This window comes from Lutjanus erythropterus, chromosome 12 (assembly GCF_056507025.1).
Source record: "Lutjanus erythropterus isolate fLutEry1 chromosome 12, fLutEry1.hap2, whole genome shotgun sequence".
NCBI lineage: Eukaryota > Metazoa > Chordata > Actinopteri > Lutjaniformes > Lutjanidae > Lutjanus > Lutjanus erythropterus.
The window spans coordinates 32,105,016-32,117,704 of record NC_139328.1 but is presented as its reverse complement, the minus strand read 5'-3'; the positions used below and the strand labels follow the sequence as shown (position 1 = coordinate 32,117,704).

General features: G+C 42.0%; 1 protein-coding gene across 1 annotated transcript in view; it reads left to right on the top strand.

Annotated features, from left to right (window-relative positions):
• Positions 1-1,071: 1,071 nt before the first annotated feature.
• zswim5 (zinc finger, SWIM-type containing 5) overlaps positions 1,072-12,689 on the top strand; it is an 81,957-nt gene continuing 70,339 nt past the window's right edge. Inside the window, exon 1 of the mRNA XM_084732551.1 lies at positions 1,072-1,679. Within this exon, the coding sequence (XP_084588677.1) occupies positions 1,154-1,679 (526 nt within the window). The 5' untranslated portion in view covers positions 1,072-1,153. The remainder of the gene's footprint in view (positions 1,680-12,689) is intronic.

Below are 12,689 nucleotides of genomic sequence, written 5' to 3'. Positions count from 1 at the left end.
CAAGCCTTAAAGACCAAAGTAGCCACAGAGGCTGAAAAGGATCAAGACATACCTACGTCAGACCCTGTGTTTTGACTTTTCACATTGCATGCCATCCTCAAAACATGATCTCATAATTCTGTGGGATGCAGAACAGTTGTCCACATCTCTGCAACACGAGGAAAGAGAAAACTAATTGCAGAGTATAGGGTCAGAGAAGGAGGTCAGGACATTGCAAGTTCAGTTATTTCAGAATAGGCCTGGAAACGGACAAATATATCACGAAATTAACATTCGTTTTACCGGCTTTTTGACATTTCTGTTCTATTCATTCAAGCATTGATGGCTTAAATATCATCACCTGTATTCACGGAGAAGTTCTTATTTAATCTCATTTTAATAAGGTCGACTTACCTCGACCTATGATTAGGGCCCTGTACTCTAAAAAAGCATGCTAATCCACAATGTAACAGCTGCTTCTAGCTGAATGCTATTTAATGTGCACGTATCAGACCAATGACGCAAATGACATGAGATGGAGTTGTTGCAAACAGGTGGAAAGAGTGAATGGGCTCAATAAAAGATTTGGTAAATTTAAAATATCTGTAAGTGCAATAAAAGTGACTGTGATGCACTGATTAATCATAGTGGTATTGAAATAAGAACATCAGAATAAGTTTGAAGTAACACAACCAACATTTGTAATGCATCAGTTGTGTGTTGTGTGTTGCATTTTGTAAAAAAAAAAAAAAAAAAAAAAAAAGATTTAGAAAAATATAAATTAGAACAGTTTGGTGTGTGATATAAACTGTGGTCTAACTGGTAGTTAAAATGTTCACATGTACGAACAGTATTGTCTCCCAAGAGCGCTACTGCAGACTGTTTCGGATAAAATGGGAATTTGTCCCCCATTGTGTTATTTCTGACTGGTACCAAAGTACAACAAAAATCGGATTGTTTATAATAGCACATTTTATTCTGAAAGGTGTAATCGGATGCCTTGTGTGAGATCCTGCCTGAGTTGACACTGGCTACTGTGTGTGTGTGTGTGTGTGTGTGTGTGTGTGTGTGTGTGTGTGTGTGTGTGTGTGTGTGTGTGTGTGTGTGTACTCGGCTTCCTGCTGCTGCTCTGTGTCCGCACACCGTCCGTCTCGTCAGTGTTGATCGGCTCGCCATGGCGGAAGGACGCAGAGAACAGCCCCATCCTCTCCTCTCCTTACCACCGGCCAGCAAGCGACCCTGCCTGCGCCCTGCTCCCCGAGGTCCCGGACCGGGGCCCGGCCACGGCAGCGGCTTGCCCGGCTCCCGGTATCGCTCCCCGGAGTCCCTGCTGGACTGCGCCGCGAAGGCAGTAGCGGAAAAGTGGGCCTTCGAGAGAGTGGAGGAGCGCTTCGAGCGGATCCCGGAGCCCGTCCAGCGCCGCATCGTCTACTGGTCTTTTCCCCGTAACGAAAAGGAGATATGCATGTACTCTTCGTTTCAGTGCCGAGTCGCCGGCGAGGAGGGTCAGTCGGCGGCTACCGGCGGGGCTGGGGGTGCCGGCTCCGGCGCTACAACCGCCGGCGGTGGCGGAGGATCTACCGCCGGTACGGCGGCTGCCGTGGGGGCAGCCGGAGCAGTAGGAACGGGAGACGGACTGCCTTTCCGCCGCGGTATCAGGCTGCTGGAGACCGGCTGTGTGGAAAACGTTTTACAAGTCGGTAAGTGGAATGTTTCAGTGTAACCGAGGCGAAGCTTTCTGGCACAAACACTGTGGACCGTTTCCAAGTCTGTGCCGCTGCTGCTGGAGGTTCACGGGGGATGATTGATGGAAGTTTTCCCTGCTATCGTGGAAAGTATGCAAAGCGTCTCTTCTCCCCGCATATATCAACACACACAGGTCTGCGTGTGTTTTTACTTGAGCAGGCATACGGGGGGACATTTACTGTCAAATTTAGAGCTTTTATCGGTCTCTCTGTGAAAAGGGAAGCGAAGATAAGGTCGCCTGCTAGCTTTAGCCAACCAGCTGCTGTTAAAAATTTAAAGGGCTTCCTATTGTGGCTTTTCATTACTCTGTAGCTGCGTGTGTGCACAGTTTTACCTTCACATTGAAGCCTTTCCTCGCTGTGTGTGAGGGGTTTTCAAACAAGACAAGCCGTGTTTTAACACTTTCTATCGGCTTTTCTTCCTCTCCGGGGCTTCTGGTCGACGGCCGGAGCAGGCTGGAGCCGTAACCCCGGCAGAGAGGCAAGGGGAGGCGCGGAGGAGGAGGAGGAGGAGGGCTGACAGACGCGGATACAAAAGGACCCAGCGCTATAGCGTCGGGGCTTTATATTTGTTTGTGCGCATTCCCCGTCGCAAAAGTCGTTTTTTTCTCAACTCGCCATCGGTTGAGGGTGGCTTAGGCAAGGAACAAAGGCGGTTATTGGGTCTCTTATTATGATTAATCCAACGTTAATCCGAAAAAATCCCCCACAGTTTTCTGTTTATTTGCTGCTGGTCGGACCGGACAAAGAGCGCAGTCGCCACCAGCGTGGAAAATACACGCTGCGAGTGTTTGTGTTGTTTTTATGATTAAAGTTAACCCCTAAGTAGCTGTTTATAACGTTAAACTGGCTTTTATTGGTGCGTTCAGTCCGAAACCTCTCAGCGGCTCGCAACACAAAAGGCTTCCAGTTGAAATGATCGATAAGCGTCTCGCATTTCCAGCGCTGCAGAGAGGCTGTTTCCAAACAAAGGGCCATTCCGCAAAGCTCCATCTCCACTCACATTCTCATTAGCTTCATACCCCCGGCTCTGCACAGCCACAAAATGAGCCCAGACTTCAGGGAAATTGATGAGATGAAACCAATGGATAGTCAAAAAAAAACAGCCTTTTATGGTTTCCTGGAGGATTTTTCTGAGGCCATATGGTGTGAGAGCCACTGGAGCTTGTCTGGGGTTTCATGTTGCTCCAAGGTATCTGGGGGGGAAAGCTGCAAACTGTGGCTGCTGCCTTTCCCTGTGACTGCTGTATCTAATTGCATCTTATAAATGCCCATCGTTTCCACCCCATAAGTAAATGAAATTTGACACTTATGAATATGAAAGTGATATTTGCTCTCAGGGAGTTTTGTTGCCATATTGCATGATAAGTTTTGCAAGTTTGTCTGAGAGTGTTGATTTTATTAGAACATTTTCCCACAATGAGTAAAGTTATTGAAGTCACATTTGTTCTGGTTTTAGTTTTATTGACTGCCTCAAGACTTGACATTTGTGTATTATGCAGGGTCTGTTTGTAACCCATAATTTGGGTGAAGGGTGCTTGAGTGAGCCGGTGGTGATGACCTACTTTCATCACTTCCTGCCATTACAAACACCTCAACTTAGTACTCCCACATAGGTTAAGCAATGTGTCTTCATCAGAATGAGGAGATTCTTCTACTGGTGCCTTCATCTACAGAGCTCATTTTAAAGGGACAGTTCACCCCAAAATCATCCTCCCTGTAGTTTTATTTATCCATCTAGATACTTTTGGTGTGAGTTGCCGAGTTTTCGTGGAATCGGCTGTAGACATTTCTGCCTTCCCTTGAATATAATAGAAACAGATGCACTCAATTTTTGGGACTTGAAGCACCAAAAACATGTGAAAAACTCAACAGCAGTATCTTTTTCCAGAAATCATGACCTGGTTACTCAACATCACCCACAGAGGTTGTTGTTGTTAGCAGTTTCATGTAAGAACTACATTTTACCATATAAAGAAAGTAGTCCCTCAGGAAACTGCTAAAAACAAAGTCTTGGGTAACTGGGTCATGATTTCTGGAAAGAGACATTACTATTGAGTTTTTCAAATGTATTTTCTTGGTGATTGGAGCACCATGAGAGAAAGCAGACATCTCTGAAAATACATATTTTTGATTTGGGGGTGAACTGACCTTTTAAACTGATAAAAAATATCATAGCACATAATGTCAAATGTATATATTGTGATTTTAAAAAGTTGTATCCCATTGTGTAGAAACTTCAGTTGAAATTTAAATGCTCAAAACAAAGCATACACCCATGAGCAAACACTTCCAGTCTTACCTGCCTCGCCGGCGAATCGTTTCCAGTCTCCCCCCCAAGGTCAGTCAAAGCAGGCAGGCACATGGTTTTGTCTTTCTGTCAACAAAACATAAGACGGGCCAAATAGCTGTGTGACATCAAGATAAGATTTGGCTTGTTCTTCACTTTGCACACCATGGGAACCAGTTACCGTGGAAGGTTTAGTGAAAGACTTAACAGGAGAACAATTGTTAAGTTTTTCTTTTTCTTTTCACGGCTGGATTTAGATAGGTTGGGCAACTGAGCACGCTCATACACAATGCACTCATTAAGGATTGTGTTACACACCTGTAAATGACAGTCTTAAGGTTGCTTTCACCTGACATGGCATAATATAATCTCCACTTAAAGTAGTGGCAGTACTTGTTTTCTAAAAATGCGAGATGGACATGCCTCATGTACTCTGTAATAGGAACTTGCTGGAGACGTGGCTGCATGCTGACACATGCATGTGGATGGTGCATGGTTCAAAATGTGTTATCAGGGAATTGGAGTATGGATAACTGGTATTAAACTTTTGAACCAAACATGTTAATTGTTTAGACAGGGCAGCACCAAATCTTTTTCTTTACATTAAGCTTGAAGTTAAGACGAGTCATCACCTGACTGCGTCAGTGTCATTTTAGATTGGTATCAAACTAAAGTATTTTTTTGGCACTGACTGGATTGTTTCACTACTATCAAGTGGCAAAAAAATCACTTTTCATTCAATTCCAGGTTTCGATAACTTAACAGTAAATCAACAAGTTGTGCTTTATTTTTTTATGCTGTGAAACTGCGTCTAATGGAAAAATGGCAAGGAGCTGAAAAATTGATATGAAAAGTTGAGAAAGACAACCTAAGTTTAACCAAATTGTGGTAAATGTGTATATTTTTATGTGATGAAAGTATGAGTGTGTAAAAAGGAGCTGGAAAATTAAATTATGTGTACCGTAATGTAGTTTTAATTTTGCTAAAATAGATTTTTCTAAAGTTGGTTTTGAAAAAAAGCGTCATTCAGGAACAGGTATCAAAGTCAAGGTATCACTACTGGTACAATTATCGAAAGTCTCCGAACAACACCCAGTCCAAGTGATGTGACTTTAGGGAAGCTCAAATAGCTCTTTTCCTCAGGTGTCCTGAAGGTTTAAACACCACCAGTCCATCAATTTGAGACAAGTCAGGCAGGCTTATTGCTATGTTCCGATACCAGTGTCGGAAAACGCATCCAGTACAGCCTAAAATGCTAGTATTGGTATTGGCAAGTTCAAGATACCATGCAGAGGTCTGATGCCATGTAATTTATTTAACCCTGAAACTGGACACTAGTACTTCCCAGCAGGATTCCATATGCCTTTTCTCCAAGAGGGCAAAGTCATGTTTGATGGCATTTGTTCTTTTTATCTATTTGTTTATTTGTTCATGTTTTACAAAGGGCATACGACACCAGTACCAGAACCGTACTCTGTACTGGCCGATAACCAAAGTTAAGGTATCAGGAAGGGAAAAAATGATATCAGAACATCTCTAACTCTTATAGTAATACCCCTCAAGTGCAATTCGATTAAAAAAAAAACCCTAAATGACAGAGTTGTTATGCAACAAACAACCAGGAACGCTGAAAAACACTGGAGCAATGAGCTCACAAGCTAGGCTATCATGAGATATCATATTCCTCACAGCTATCACAAGCTCAGCAGGAGCTCCTGTTCCTATAAACTCATGCTCGTCTTAGACTTGTTTTTGTCATGGTTTCTCAGAATCGGTGAGCCTTGAGCCAGATCTGGGATTGCTTGTGTTTTTTCAGGTAATTACTAGTGGGATCTGGCACTGGGGAACGGAGGGAGGGTTGGATCAGCAGCGTGCTTCTCTACTGTGCAGGACTTGACAAATTCAGTGTCTGTCTGGGTCACGGAAAGTTTAAGACCAGACTGAGAGTGTATGAGAGGAGTAGACCGAGTGTTATATATAAAATAAAAGATGCAGAGATGTTCCGATACATTTATTCCTTCCTGATACCCTTTCCAACACCTGAACTTTCCTTATCGTTCAATACCAAGTATGGATCCGATGCACTAGTAACCCTGAACGAATGAGATATGATTGCTATCATTATATGGCCTGGCTCAGGTTAAACCCTTTGTAAAAAATGAACAAATACATACAGAGAATAAGCATTAATAAATTACGTGTTATCTGACCATATTAGGTAGTATCAGAGGCATTTTCTGTTACCGGTACTGGAATAACCCTAAAAGTTTGCGTATGGAAGAGCACCTCCAGCGAGCTGAGTAGTCATGAAAAGGTTATGGAAAAAAGACAGTCATTCCAATCCAAACTGATCATGTTTACCATTAAAGACATCTGTGTATGCATCATCAATTATAAAATGAGCTGACTGGAGTGTCCCTTATATGCCCTCCACCCCCGTACATTACGAGTAAAGGCCTTTGTCTGTCAGCCCATTTTAACGGTAATACTGACGGATTGAAGGGACGTGAGCTCATCAACAACTCATCGGCCCATGTGTTCATAATAATCTACTCCTCGCTCCAAGTCATAATTAGAATAATCAAAGCTAAGCGTGCTTGTATTTGTAACCCCCCCCTCCACTTCATACATACACACACACATGTGCGCCCAGAAGCCCCCTTGCCAGAGCCTTATAAAGTCCTCAGAGAGCGGGAGGAAGGGATATTAGAGGAGGGAGGGATGGGGGGGTTTCTTAAGCTTTGAGTCAAGCTTTGGGATTATTGGGTCATGCTTTGTTACCCAGCTGTAGAAAAACCCCTTGTTCACAGAAAGGGTGGAGGGTGGGGTAGTGGGGTGGGGGGGGGGTGGTCTGTGTGTATATGTGTGTGCACGTCCCCGTCTCCGCGACGTTACATAAAGCTGTAATGGGTCCCTGACGCCTTTTGAAGCACCGGTGACTCTGACAAAGCGAGGCAGCGGAGTTGAACAGGATTAAACTGTATGGGACAGTCAGTCAGTGGGCTGAAAACACTGCGGGGCTTCTTAACTCCAAACATTTCAGCTCCTGAAATGTCGAAAAGCTTTTAAAACTGCTCCTTTAATTAGGTATCGAACATCAGAACTTTTTTGCTACTGACTGAAATGTGTCTAAGTATCTGAAACTGTCAAATTTCCAGTAGTGTAGATGCACGAGTTTGATGCACCATAATTGTTTTGCATTGTGCATTGATAAAAGGAACCAATAAGCTCAGTGGCATACTTTTTTGGAACCAGTTCTCAGTTACAGTCCCTTATGTCTACTTGGACTACAACTAATGATAATTTCATTATCGATCAATCTGTCGGTTATGTTTTTGATTCATTGATAAATTGTGGAGAAAAATAGCAATTTGAAGTTCCAGTAACAAAGGTGACACCTTTAAATTGCTTGGTTTGTCCAAGCAGCAGTTTTAAACCGCCCCTAATGCAGTTTGCAATGATATAAAACAGAGAAAAGCAGCAAATATTCATATTTAAGTGAATGTTGGGCCTGATAGTTAAACTGAATGATTATTCAAGCAGAACAATTGTTGGCCATTAATATTCTGTGTGATTAATCATATGAACTACGTGTAATCAGTTCTACCTGACACACATATTTTGAAGATTACATAACTGACTGTTAATGTAGGCAATGGAGATTGTCCTTGAAACAAAACTATTCTGATAAACTCCTTGTTAAAGTATGTAAAAGAGCAGCTATTTGAATCAGATTGTTTTTTTTTCCCATCACTTACTTCTGCCTATGGAGTTCCCACTTGATATCACTCTGTCAGTGTTAGTTCATGTATGATTTTCAGTTTGCTGAGTGTGTGTACGAGTGTGTAGAGGGAGGTGTGGGTGGCTGGTCTTGCCAGTATTTCCTCAGATGTAATTTCCTGGCAGAATGGCCGCGGGGTTCCTCGTCGTGGAAAAGCTTGCGAGCCTCTGGTGTAAATCCACTCTTTGGTTGCTCAAGAGCCTTGCGTTGAAAGACAGGAGGCGGTGAGTTCGCCCTCGCTTGCCTCATCTCCCATCTTTCCTCCACTGACACAGCTCAGTTTTCATCTCTCTATCCTTGCCCTGTCTTTACCTTTCTGTTTTCTCATTTCTTTATGTGTAACTTCTGCTGTCTGTTTTTCCATGCTCTTTTATGTTCTTCACACACCCTCCCTCACTTTTTCTGTAACTTCCATCAGTAAAAGATGACTCGCACTTTAATCACATTCTGTCTGTATGGGCTCCAGCTTAGTAAAGACCTGTTAGTTGGCCAAAACCGAGATCTTAAAGATTTTATCCTTTGCTTTCCTTCTGCCCCACGGTCTCCTCCACTGTTCATGCGTGGGGCTGCTGCTGGTTGAGGAAGTGTTAGTGGTTTTGGCAGGAGAACCAGGGGAAGCTGGAAAGAGTCAGTCATGACTGATGAGTTGACAACAACACTCTGGATGTGCGCCTTTGCAGCATTTCCACGCCATAGGGATGTTGGCTCATGTCTCTCTGGGTAACCACGAGTAACTTCACGAAGGTCAGGTATGACTTATAGCTGATGATGTACATGTGCCTACAGGAGGAGAGAATGCATGTATATGTGTTGGAGGGTTTTATCAGACACTGTTGGCTCTTTCATCCAGCCTGTAGGCTGGAAACTTAATGTCTTATCAGTGGTGCTGCAACTGAACATTATGTTTTCATTTGCGATTAATCTGCTGATTATTTCCTGTTATGGTCTATAAAATGTCAAAACATTATGAGAAACTTTCCCAGAGGCCAAAGTGACATCTTTAAGTTGCTTATTTTGTCCAACCAACAGTCCAAACAGTCTTCATTTACTCATGAATGACAAAGAAAAGCACCAAATCCTTACATTTGAGATTGTGGAACCAGCACGTTTGACTGTTTTTCCTGAAAAATGACAGAAATGATTAATGGATTATCAAAATAGTTTTTTTTCAATTGACTAATCGATTAAAGCACTATGTATTTGCGTCATAAAAATGTAATATGGTGTACTTTTCTGTACTTTTAGTAATACATTTTTACATCTTGTGGTGTGATCTTTAAATTGACATGAAATTAATTAACAATTTGGTAATTGTTTTACCTTTTTGAGTCTTTTATCAAGAGCCTTTTCTTCTAATTGACTGCTGGTTACAGAAAACCAACAATTTAAAGACAACAAACTGGGGCCCTTAGTTTGTAGACTAAACAATGAATTCATTAATAAATTAGTATGATAATTGACCTATTGTTCATAATGAAAATTATTAAAAGTTGGAGGGTAAACAATGTCCGACCAAACAACCTTTAGAAATTAAAGCCGCGCTCACAGAGAATCATCCCCAGACTCTGCAGTCCTGCTTTAGGGCCCTTCTTTTTTTGCAACCTCCACATCATAACTGTTTTAAAGTAAACGGCAGATTGTTGGCGTACAACAAAAAACTGTGTGAATATTACACTTAGATTTGTCAAATGGTCTGACATGTTAGCCTTCAACTTGATAAATGTTGTGTTTATAGCTTGTCACACTGCCTCCAAGTGGAAAACTTGTCTTATGTTTGTTTTACGTCATCTGTTGTCCTGTATGTATATATCGTAATTTAATTCTTATGTCTTTCCGGTTTCCTTGTAAAGCCTTTTATAACTTTTCTTAGAAATATGCTTTATAAAACTGCTATTATTTAAATGTTCATCATCACTTTCATATAAAAAAAATTGATTTTTTTTTAACATGTAAGTGCTTTAACCTTCACTACAGTAATAATTGTGGCTGGATGCTTGAACATTAATTTGCAAAACCATGTCTTTTTTCTCCTTAAGTGTATTTGTTCTTGTATATCTATCTATCCATGTATATTCACAGCAGAACCCTTTCTGCACCACAACTTTAGCCACTTAGCACACACACAAAGATTCACACACACTCACATAGTCTGCTTTCAGCCCTTCCCCAGCGCACAACACAGACAGACAATATTTAATCAGCGTAATTAATTCCATGCCCGCCACACTCGAAAAGAGAAAATCGGTAAAACAAATCGTCCCCGCACTCTTATTAGCTCTCGGAGAGGCTTGTGAAAGATGAGGCCATTAGGAAGATGCTCTGTTGTTGTATTCATCAAAGGGGAGAGGCACCTGTACACACATGTGTGTGAGTGTGCATAAGGGCTGATTATATAAAATCATTAATCAGAAGTTGTTGTTTGAGGGCTTCCTCCACCAGACAGTGAGGCGACCATCTGTATGTTACATTTGAGACACAAAAAGCATGATGGAAGAGGAATTGGAGAGTGCCAATCCACAGATTTTTCCTTTGTCTCGGTCTTGTTGCTAAGTGCTCTACACTTGTCAGCTGAACAGTTGGTCCAGTGCTGTGATCTTCCTCACAGTCGTGTTGATTAACACCAAATTCAGCCTGGTCCGTGCGGCACCTCCTCTATGGCTGTGAATTCACTGTGGAAGTTGCCATTGCTCTCTGAGAGTATAGCGGGCACTACAAAGTCAGTGAAAGCAGTAAAAGCTCTTTATCAAACTTTGATGTCAGCATTACTAGGGGTGTCACAATTTCGATTCTAAAACCACATCTGACAGTGTGTCCGGAGGAAAAAACTTTGAAAAACAACATAGCATAGCTAACCAGTAGCCTTCAGCTGCACTTTTCAACTTGATACCACTGCCAGAGTTGGAGATGTATCACAATTCTTTGATTAACCATTGCGATCCACCACCATTGTTTCTGCTGGTAACATTACCCGTGGTAAGTAATGTTTAATACAACTCTGCTGTGAAACACTTGATACCATGTAGACGATTTAAAAAAAAAAAAAAAGTCTAACAATGGCAATGCAATCAGTGCTAAAACAAAAGTTAAATAAAAAAATCCCATCTAATCAAATTGTGACGTTTACAATTAAAAGTCAAATTGAATCATGGATTTGGAAAAACGTTTGTCATTTTCTTCTTCTTGCATGGTCGTTCTTCTTGTCTTTAAAGATATGGTGGCTTCATCAGTGCCATCAGTGTGTATTTAAAGTAGGGTGAACAGGAAGTGACCAGCTTGGGGGTTCGACAGATAAACAAGCCAGTCGTCAGCAAAGAATGGCACGCAAGCCAGCGTGGGCACAGACCAGAATGTTTCAAATTTCTTGCTTGCAGCCGATTCTTGCAAGAATTTTTCATAAAGAAGAACCTTCAAAAAACGTACTGAATGAAGCACTCAGATGGTATCACTTCAAGGCTACTGGTATTGTAACTTTGTAAATGATGTCCAGCCCTACTAATAGCGTCACATAGCCTTGTTGAGCTGTGTCTGAAACCCTTTACGTCCACTGCTCTGACCTCTGAATCAGATGGGGGGGGGGGGGGGGCATCTGACAGGTTTTCTGAAACCTACAGTCTGACATTCACACCCACTTCACATAGCGATCAGCCTGCTGTCTGGCTTTGTGAAAGAAAGCATGTTTTTGAACCTCTCTCAAGCTGTCTTCTTTTCATCCCTCACATAAATACTTCCATCACTCTTTGAGCGCGTGCAGCCGAGTGCAACACCTTGAATGCCTCGGAGGAAAGCTGGTCCAAAAGTGTGCACTTTTACCCCCATTTGATCAATTATTGCGTCTTGCCACCATGATGGCAGGCTTCACCTCCCGCCTTGAAGTGTTTCTGAGTCTTTCTTCATCCATGTTTTTGGGAGTTTCTGCCGTGTTCCTATGTCAACTTTTGAGTATAATAGCATCACTTTGTTGTAAAAGAAAATTTCTCAAGGGAAAACAGACATTTCAACCATTTGTAGAGAAGAAAATGGAAAAGCTTTCATTAACTGGGTATAGATATTATCTGCACTGTCAAGTCAATTTTATTTATATTGCCCAATATCATAAATCACAATTTGCCTCAGGGAGCTCTACAGTCTGTACAGCACACTGTGTTATTGAAACCAACACAAAGCACCTGAATAGTTGAAATTAATGGAAAAAACTACCTGGAAAAATTATTTTAAAGCCAAAAACCTCTCGCAACACCCACTTCTTTGAAATTAATCATTCGTCCTTTCTTGCTCTATCCTTCAGTATTTCAAGCATTGTTCCAATTTTTTTTTTTTCCCTCATGTGCTTTGTGTTTAAACCTGGCCTCAGGTGTTTCCGGCAAATTTTTTCGTTGCAATTTCCAGCAATGCCATTTCCACTCCGGACTTGTTTGCAGTAGCAAGCAAAAAAAAAATGGCATTCTTTGCCGTTGGTTCTGTTTGCTCAGCTCTGTCCCTCAACAACAGCCCCCTTCTTTACAGTTGTGTAACGGTCCAACATGTGCGAATGGAGGTTGTGTGTATCTCCACATGTGACGAGATAAAAACACAGTAAACACATTTTTTTTTACTACCCCCGTCCTGTTTTCATACCTCCCCATCCTGTGTGCTGGTCGGTCTGTGTGTTTTCCTCCGCCTTTAGTGCTTTTACCTTGGATAGTGGGTGTGCAATTATCAGCCAAGATCAATGGTGGCCTTGTCCTTTTAGCTTTTGAAGCTGACAGTCTGCTGTATACCGTTATTGCACTGTTCCACACCTGTCTTTTATTGGCTTTCTGTGTGTGTCCAAGTGTGTTTGTTGTACACATTTGGCCCCCGTCCACGTCTCAGAGAGAGGCTGGACTTGAAAGAGAAGGCAGAGGCTCGCAGACTG